The 10134-nt window shown below is 43.5% G+C and overlaps 1 protein-coding gene across 2 annotated transcripts in view; it reads left to right on the top strand.

Annotated features, from left to right (window-relative positions):
* The window catches only part of Gdpd1 (glycerophosphodiester phosphodiesterase domain containing 1), a 36284-nt gene that overhangs the window by 5028 nt on the left and 21122 nt on the right, over positions 1 to 10134 (top strand). For both annotated transcript variants that reach the window (XM_031351127.1, XM_031351128.1), the window contains exons 2-3: positions 4150 to 4192; positions 7644 to 7779. In XM_031351127.1, the coding sequence (XP_031206987.1) occupies positions 4150 to 4192; positions 7644 to 7779 (179 nt within the window). The remainder of the gene's footprint in view (positions 1 to 4149; positions 4193 to 7643; positions 7780 to 10134) is intronic.

Below are 10134 nucleotides of genomic sequence, written 5' to 3'. Positions count from 1 at the left end.
AAAAGAAAAAACTTCAAATCCCAGCAACCACATGAAGGCTCACAGTCATCTGTACAGCTACAGTGTACCCACATACATAAAATAAATAAATCTTTTTTTAAAAAGAAGGCAGGCTCAGGTAGTAACACTTTGTTTTGGGTGGCAGTTTGTTTTGTTTTGAAGATAGGATCTCACTATGTAGTAGACTGGGCTAGCCTCAAACTCACAATTCTCTTTTGGCTTTATAAAGCTTGGATTACAGTCCCAAACCACCAAGCCACGTGCTGGCCATTAAAGTCCTTAGGGAAACTTAATTAACTCACAGGATGGCTATGAGGATTTTAATGAAATACACTGAGTGCTAAGTGTCCTGTCTACACAGGGCCTCCTGCATACTGCAAGTTCCCTACCCTGACCCACATCGCCAGGCCTCCTGACCACCTGTTCAGTATTGGTGATAGCTAAGCAATTTAATCAGTTAACAACGTTTAATGTTAATACATGGAAAGCAGGGGCAGGAAGATCCCTGTGAGAGATCAGCCAGAAATATATATTAAGACCCTGTCTTAAGAAAAAAAAAAAAAGAAGATCAAGATCATCCTTGGCTACAGTTTGGGATACCTGAGACATATATATTTAAATCTACAGCACTCTGTTATCTGAAATATCTAAAAATGGAAACAAACCAAATGTGGATGTAATAAAGTGTAGTTATATAAAGAAGGCTTTCAACAGACATTTTAAAATGACATATGTACATTAAGGAAATTGCCCACCATTTTTACATTTAAAAAAGCAAATTATACCTGGGCAGTCATGGTGCATGCCTTTAATCCCAGCACTTGGGAGGCAGGGGCAGGCAGATTTCTGAGTGTGAGACCTGGAATCTACTGAGTGGATTCCAGGACAGCCAGGGCTATACAGAGAAACCCAATCTCGAAAAACCAAAAACCAACCAACCAAACAAAAAACCAAACCAAAACAACAACAACAACAAAAAGCAAATTGTAGCCAGGCATAGTGGTAAACACCTTTGATCCCAGCACTCAAACAGAGGCAGGCAGATTTCTGTAAATTCAAGGTCAGCCTAATCTACATAGTGAGTTCCAGGACAGCCAGGGCTATGTAGAGAGACCCTTGTAAGAGTCCAAAAATCACTGAAGGAAGACTCCAGGCTCAGTATGCAAAGACATAGAGTATTTGTTCTACAGAAACAACCAGCATATGAGAGTCAACCATTCTACAAAATGGCAACCCCAGACAAAGGTGCATAGACCTTTTTATAGGGTATCAGGGGAACTCTCTAGAAGGATTAGGTAATCTAAAATTTCATTGATGGGTGCTGGGGGGGGTCACAGGTGGTCAGTGGTCTACATTTCTATGTCTTGAACATTTAACTATAGGATGAGCTAGGGCTGCCGGCACAGATGGCCCAAACTGAGTTAAGATATTTCCCGATTTTTTTGTGGTTATCCCCAGGCTGTTCTTTGGGAGGGGGTTTTATGACCTTGTTTCTGGATTTTATGGTCTGTTCCTGGAACTTATGGTTCTGTTCCTGGAGCTAGTACCTTATGGCCTTCTTTTTGAAATCAAGCCTGGTCCTTAAATAGAAACAAATGGGGTTTATTTCACCTTGTCTGGAAAAGAATTAAATGAATAAATGAAAGTGTGAATTATAAAGCCACTTGTAGTGTGATATATGCCTGTGGTCCCAGCACTCAAGAGGTGAAAGCAAAAGGATTTGAAGCCCAAGGTCATCTTTGGTTACATAGTAGGTTTGAGACCAGCCTGGGTCACAGAAGACCTAGTGAAATAGATGGACACCCTGGGTTTGGTGGTGCACACCTTTAGAACTCTGGAAGACAGAGGAGGTGGGTCTCTAGAGACCCTATCTCAAAAAGCAAAAAGAAACAATATAAAGTTAGTGTGGTGTGCACAGCTGTAATCTCAGCACTCGGGAGACAGAGGCAGGATGATTTCTGGATTCAAAGTACATGCCACCACACCTGGCTGAATTGGCTTTTTTACATATAAGGTAGATTGTGTGATATTTGTGCTTGTCATTCTGTGACTGGCTTATTGCAAAGTCAAAACTGTGTTCCTAAGACGCTGTTTACCTTTTTACTGTGGTCTGTCTTCACGAGCAGTACAAAGCATTGGTGTGCAGCTCAGTGCTGCTGTGCATGCCTTACATATTTGGGTTCAATCCCTCGTATCTCCCTTCTGACTCAAAAGGCACCCATGGTTAAAGTTTCTACTGCCATAGCATGAGTCAATCATGTACTGTGCCTAAAATCCTATCTCAAAATAAATAAAACAAAACAACAATAAAAACCATCCCCCCAACCTGAAAGTTGGGGCTGGAGAGAGAGCTCTGAGGGTAAAAGTGCTTGCTGGGCAAGTGTAAGAATGTGAGTCTGAAATCCCCAGAACCATGGAAATGCCAGCTGGGTAGATGCAGGGTGTATCTGTGATTACAGAGCTCCCTGGAGGGGATGAGAGGCAAAGTTGGGCGCTCCAGGATCAGGTAGCCTGCTGTAAGCAGAGGGGAACAAGGCAAACTGTCAGACACAGGAGAGAGAAGACCTGAGGTTGCCATCTGACAGCCCTACAGCCGGGCGTGCAGCCTCTCTTACAGATACACAGACATGCACACACACACATGTGTGCTTGCAAATACAACCCCTGAAAATGACCGAGTGTGGTGTAATCCCAGAACGTGGAAGGCGGAGAGGCAGGAGAATTAGGAGTTAAGTATAGCCTTTATTACATAGGCGTTTGAGGCCTGAACTATGTGAGAACGTCTTTAAAACAAGGGGTGGGGGGAAATCCTGAGAGTTCTGAGGACAGTGTGATAGAAATCCAACTCTGACGCAGTTGGCTCTCTGGGCCTTGTGGCTGTTCACATGTTAAACTGGCACTTGCCAGCTTTGACACCCCGGACTTCCTGTGGCTCTCACCTTTTCTTCAACCTGTTCAGTATAAATTCAGCATAGCCCTTCTGTTTGATCTCTTCAGCTCTCCACTGCACCAGCAGCTTTCTTCTGTGGCTTTCTCTCTAGCATTTCCCTGGCTCCTCTCTGTCTTTCAAATGGGCTGTCCACAGTAAGCTCTTTGGACTTGCTCTCTGGAAGGCCACCTGACCTGAAAAGATTTCATGTGTAAAGATTTTTATGACATTTGAATTTACCGAATCTGAATACCTTGCCATTGTGGCTGAATACCATGTAATGCCAATGGGCTCTGAGTAGAAATGAGGCCTCCCAGCCAGCCTGGAACCCTGTTAAGTCCTTCTCGTTTCTTATATTATAGTGCTAATAGTCTTTATTAGCATGCCAGCAACTGAAAAATCATTTATCCTAAAATGGATCCTGAAATAAACTGTTTTAAAAATTAGAGATCAAGTCGGGCAGTGGTGGCGCACACCTTTAATCCCAGCACTTGGGAGGCAGAGACAGGTGGATTTCTGAGTTCGAGGCCAGCCTGGTCTACAGAGTGAGTTCCAGGACAGCCAGGGCTATACAGAGAAACCCTGTCTCGAAACGTCCACCTCCCCCGCCCCCCCCCCAAAAAAAAAGAAAAGAAAAGAAAAGAAAATTAGACATCAGGGATCTCAAAGGGAGAACTTTGAAGTTGTTTTAAGTATGCCCATAATCCAGGTGGAGATAAAAGAAGCTCAGATGAAAGAAAGAGTTGTGGGCTGACGTGACAGCTGAATTAAACAGCAGCTCATTTAAAGAGGGCTAGCTTTGTTTGTTTGTTTGATTTTAAAGACTGTATGGTGTGGCCCAGGCTGGCCTCCAACTCCTAGGCTTTCTGTCTTTGCCATCCAAGTCTGGGACTATAGACATGAGTTACCAGGCCTAGTTAATAGTACCATAGAGAGTACTAGAGCTTGAATCTAGGGCTTTATACAAGTTGGGCAATCTCGTAACTGAGCTGTATTCCCAGCCTGAAGGAACTGTCCTTAAATACATACTTGTTGACTTAAAAAGTAAAACGAAACTAGGATTCCACCCACCTCACCCATCTCTCTCTCTCTCTTTCTCTCTCTCTTTCTCTCACTCACACACACACACAGTAAAGATAAAAAAGGTTCATTCTCATTTCTGGAAAAATAGAATGTTCAACATGACCAGTAAGTGAACTTTACCCTCCATGTTTCCACAGGTGCTGGAGAAAACCTGGAGAACACCATGACAGCCTTCCAGCAGTGAGTACACAGGAGGGCCCTCTCTGCTTACAGCCTGCCACTGAACTGATGAGGGTTCACAGTGTATATGTGCCACTCAACTCAAGATAGCTGTTTCTATAGAATGCCTTTTTTATACTTTGAGATATTACAAAGAGTGTTTGGGCTTCTGTGTAATTGTAAAAGTGGTCCAGAGAGACTCGGTTTCTAGAAGCAGACATCTGTGACAAGGGACAGACTGCGTCATGCTAATTGGTCCAGTGCAGAAAGAGCGAGCGAGACAACTGTTGCCCTGGCTGCTGCTCAGGGACAGGACTGTGCATCTTTGTGCCCAGTGGTTTCTGTTGAGCAGGTTCCTGCCGTCAGGGTTCTTCTTGGGATCCTCTTGTGTGCTGATGTTGTTTTGTAATGAGTTATTGGTGTTGTTTATATTGGATTCATATTTCATACAGAGGCCTTTTCAAGGCTTTGTGGTAGTAGTAGGACCTGCAGAAGACACTGGTTGGAGCCCTTGTTCTTTGTCTCAGAGCCGACGTTTATTTACTAGCAGCCTCTTTTCCCCTCTCTGAATACCAAAACGGGTGATGAAGCAAGGCCAGGGAAAGGAAGATTTTACCTAGTTATACTTAATGAGAAAAGCATGCTAATCTAATTTTAAGCAATCTTTAAGGTGGCGTGGGCATCCCTCTCTCTCTATTGACCAGAGTGGTCTTACACTCCTAGGCGATTTGGAAACATTTTCTATGCAGCTAGAGCTAGTCAGGAAGCTTGGCTTGTCTGTTGAGATTGAAGCCAGAGCTTTCTGCATGCTAAGCGCGCACTCTGTGGCTGAGGTGCTCCCATATCCCGGCAGAATTTGGTCTAAGTTTCTGCTTTTCTTCATTCAGTGACATCTTAAAGATTATTTTTCTTCTCTGAGGTCTCTCATGCCTTTCTTCCTGGCAGTGAGGAAGCAGAGGCAGGTAACTGTGTGACTCCCAGACAGCAACGGTGATAGAAGTGACTTCAAGAGGAACTTGGTCCTCAGTTTGTGGCTCTGCTGCCAGAATCTGGGGAGCCAGGAACTTGAGTGATGGCATCTCAGCCAGGGGTATAGCCAAATATATTGGAATTCCCCTGAATCCAAACCTCTCTGTGCATGCGCCCCATTCCCAGTCAGTAGTCAGTTCAGCTAAAGTGCTGCCTGCCTCTGCACACAACTCCTGAGTTTCCTGGCAGGGTGATGTTTGCTCCTGCCCTGAGGATTAGAAATGGTGTCTTAGCCGGCAGTGGTGGTGCAGGAGGCAGAGACGGGTGCTTCTCTGTGAGTTAGAGGCCAGCCTGGTCTACATCGAGAGTTCCAGGACAGCCAAGGCTACACAGAGAAACTTTATCTCAAAAACAAACAAACAAACAAACAAGTGGTGTCTGAACAAATTTTAAAATAAAGCCTGCACAAAAATCATGGTTTGTGAAACATCCTTCTGCGTGGCTTATAAAATGCTTTCACGGACACCATCTCCTGTAGGTTATGAATATGGCAGAGCAGGATTTTTTTTCTCCTCTTATCTCTCATTCTCTGATGTCTCGCTTAGGCTCTGATACTCATAAGTCTCACTAGTTGGTCGCTAAAATAGAATTGGAGCAGCAATACCCCAAGAGCAAGCAGGATATTAGCAGAAGACTGGCAAAGGAGACAGCTGTCCTTTGTGGTGAGCCTAGAACCTAAAACTAAAGAACTGTTCTGCTCGAATGCAGAGTGAACTAAGTCCTTGTTGAGACAGGTTCTCATAGACCAGGCTGCCCTTGAGTGAACATGTGTCCAAGAGTAACTCCAAACTGATTCTCCTACCTCCACCTCCCAGTGCTAAGGTTACAGTCATGTACCACCACACCCTGCAAAACCTGATTCTTAAGAGCTAATAAAACTAGGTTATTAAACTGGGCCACATAGGTAAATACCCAGAGGACAATGAGGTACTTATATGCGTGGGCAGGAGAAAGAAGCAAGTTCTATTAGCAATACCTGGAAGTACAATATGGCATATAGTCAAAATAATTAAGTCAGTGCCCTGACTCTCATAATGTGTAATGTGTGTGTGTGTGTGTGTGTGAATGTCTCATATAACCAAGACTAATCTCACTGATCTCAGCTTGCCATGTAGTTGAAACTGGCCTTGAACTCCTTCCTAATCCTACTGTTTTTAGGATGTGGGTGTTGAGATAACAGATGTTCATCACCATGCCTAGCACTTCCCTCCCTCCCTCTCTTCTTCCCTCCCTCTCTCCTTCCCTCCCTCCTCCTCCTCTTCCCCCCTCTCTTTCTCTCTCTCCCTCTCTCTCCTTCTCTCTTTCCTTCTCTCTCTCCTTCTCCTCTTCTTTCTCCTCCTCTCCGTCTCTTTTGAGACAGGGTCTCTCTTATGTAGCTCTTGCTGTCCAGAGCTCTCTCACTATATAGATCAGGCTGGCCTTGAACTCACAAGAGATCCTCCTGCCTCTGCTTTCTGAGTGGATTGCTAGGATTAAAGATGTGTGCTACCATGTCTGGCTGATGCATGTGATTTTAATCATATGCTGTCACAGTTAGGGTTTTATTGCCGTGAACAGATTCCATGACCAAGGCAACTCTTATAAGAACAAATTCAATTGGGGCTGGCTTACAAGTTTATCATCAAGACAGGAACATGGCAGCATCCAGGCAAGCATGGTACAGAATACCCACTTCCAGGCAGCTAGGATGAGGGTCTTAAAGCTCATGCCCATAGTGACACACCTACTCTGACAAGGCCACATCTACTCCAACAGGGCCAACCTTCTAATAGTGCCACTCCCTGGGCTGAGCATATACAAACCATTAGATATGCATACCCAACTATGCATAGACATAAGTTTATTAACATGGGACTCTCCCTAAAAATTCACTTGACAACATGGTTTTGCCTTATCGTGCATGGCATCCACTCAAAACAAAGATGTCCCTTTCTTTGGAATCCTTTGTTGGTTTATTTTTATTTCTCACTCTATAATCTTCCTGCCTCCTCCCCCCAAATGCTGGGGTTCCAGGAATATACCACAAGACCACCTAAAAGTATGTCTAATCAAGATGATAAAAGCAGCCACTTTTCTTACGTCTTGATACTTTTATTTGATATGTATGGAAGTACAGGCCAGAAGAAGAAAGTTATCCTAAGGGATCAGGAACTGTCACCCAAATCAATCTCTGGTCAAGTATTTTTTCTCATTGTATTGAAATGTCAGGATTAACCATAGCTGCCTATGGAAGAGACAACATGATTCACTTATTATAAACCACAACACTTTAATAACGTTATTATAAGACTACAACATGACATTGATGAATGGTGATAAATGTGATTGGACTGTTTCAGTGTTGTGGGATACTTCGGACTTTAAAATCAGAATTCTCATATCTGAGACGTGTAAAGTATACGTTTACTGGGTTTCAAAGTGCTGTTTCCTTTTGTGTCTGCAGCGCAGTTACCATTGGGACGGACATGTTAGAACTAGACTGCCATATCACAAAAGATGAGCAAGTTGTAGTGTCACACGATGCCAATCTGAAGAGGTCAACTGGGGTCAATGTAAACGTCGCTGATCTCAAATATTGTGTAAGTAAAAAGAAACTGATATCATTACATTTAAGGGTAATATTTTTAAGGCCGGAGAGAGCCAGGTGTCACTTCATAAATAACTTTTGAAAACGATGATGATTAGGTTGGTGTAGTGGCTCACAGCTGTAACACCAGCACTTGGATGGTGGGAGGTGTGTCAAAGACTTGAAGCCACACTGGGCTTCTGTCTCAAACAAACAAACGGGCTAGAGAAATGGCTTCGTGGTTGAGAGCACCGGCTGTTCTTCCAGAGGACCCCAATTCCATTCCCAGTACCCACATGGGAGCTCACGGCTGTGTGTAGCTCCAGTTCCAGGGGGATCTGACACACTTTTCTGCCCTCTGTAGGTACTGGGCAAGTTAGGGGTGCATAGATACACATGCCAGCAAAGTACTTTCAAAATAGGAAGAAGATAAGTTCCTAAAGAACGACAGTGATTCAGATAAATGTAAAAGGAAAAGACATTGATATCCAATGAGGGGTTTGCAGTTCACATGCATCTTTGGGGACCAGCTTCATCTTCTTTCTTTAGTTACACGGGCCATGAACTCCCTGTGTAACTGAGGATAACCTTGAACTTCTGATAATTCGGCTTTCACTTTCCCACACAAAACCGCGCCCAGTTTACAAAGCAGCTAAGATAGAACCCAGGGCGTCGCGCATACGAGGCACGTGCTCATCAGCTGTGCTACATCCCCGGCCCCAAAATTACTGCTATAAATGTTTTGATAAAATTAACCATCACGAAATGACATTATGAAATGACATTAAAATTCAAGATGTCTATTTGAGTCTTGCTTAGTATAGGAATTAGTTTAGCCTTGTATGTAGGAAAGCATCATTTAAAACCTGTGCAAGGCCCAGCAAGACGGCTTAGCACATAGAAGCGATTGCCGGGAAAACTAACACCCTGAGTCTGATCTCCAGAGCCCAGTTTAAGAAGCCTGATGAGGGACTGGAAAGATGGCTCAGTGATTAAGAGCACAACTGCTCTTCCAGAGGTCCTGAGTTCAATTCCCAGAACCACATGGCAGCTCACACCTGTCTATAACTCTAGTTCCGGGGAATCCAAAATGCTCCCACAGACACATATCGCTTATAAAACAAAAAGAAATAAGTCATATAAATGAAAGGAAAGAAAAAAATGGATGAAGTACTGTGCATTTGTGATCCCAGCACTCCTACCACGAGATGGGATGTGGAGACAGGAAAAGAAACAACCATCCTGGAGCACATGGGGCAACAGAGACACCAAGGCAAGACCCTACTTCAAAACTAGGTAGAAGGGAAAAGCTGATTCTCAGAGGTTCTCTAGGGCCTCCAGGGGCCCATGCCTACACACGCGCGCACACACACACCACACACACATATATACACACCACACACACATATATACACACCACACACACACCACACACATACCACACACACACCACACACACACACCACACACACACCACACACACACACACACACACACACACACACCACACAATTTTAAAGAAAAAAATGTGGGCTCAGTTCTGTTTGGTGGAAGGAGAGAACCTACTCCCGAATTGTGTCCTCTGAACTGTATGAATGCACTGTTACATTCATATTCTCACATACATACTAATAAGTAAATGTAATTTTAAACAATGTGGACAATGTAACTCATAAATCATATATGTTCATAGCAGTAAATCCTGGTAAGTGGAAGAAAGAAATAGCATCTACTTTGGTTGTATGAAGAAGACTGCCAGGAACATGCTACAGTCTGTTGCTATACTCTGTTGGTTTTCTACAGTTTTATACAAGATAGAAATTATGTATATTGTGTTTTAAGTACTCCAGTGTAATGGATGTGATGGCAAATGCCTATAATTACAGCACTCGCAAGTTGTGCCTTTACTTAGCCTGGTGGTACAAACCTTTAATCTCAGCACTCAGGAAGCAGAGGCAGGCAGATTGAGGCCAACCTGATCTACAGAGCAAGTTCCAGGACAGCCAGGGCCACACAGAGAAACCCTGTCTTCAAAAATATAATTAAAAACAAAACAAAATAGCAACAACAATAACAATAATAATACAAATTTAGGGCCCAGAGAGATGGCTCAGCAGTTATGAGCATATACTTCTCTTGCAGAGGGTCTGAGTTCAGTTCCCAGCCCCAATGTTATCCAGTTCTAGGGCATCCAACATCCCTTACCTTCAAAGCCTTCTCTACTGACATATAGGTGCACACACACACACACACACCTATATATAATTAAAAATAATAAAAATAAATCTTTTTTAGAGATTGATTTATTTATTATTATATGTAAATACACTGTAGCTGTCTTCAGACACACCAGAAGAGGGCGTCAGAT

Source organism: Mastomys coucha, unplaced genomic scaffold (assembly GCF_008632895.1).
Source record: "Mastomys coucha isolate ucsf_1 unplaced genomic scaffold, UCSF_Mcou_1 pScaffold5, whole genome shotgun sequence".
In the NCBI taxonomy this organism is placed as follows: domain Eukaryota; kingdom Metazoa; phylum Chordata; class Mammalia; order Rodentia; family Muridae; genus Mastomys; species Mastomys coucha.
This window is presented reverse-complemented; position numbering and strand designations above follow the sequence as displayed.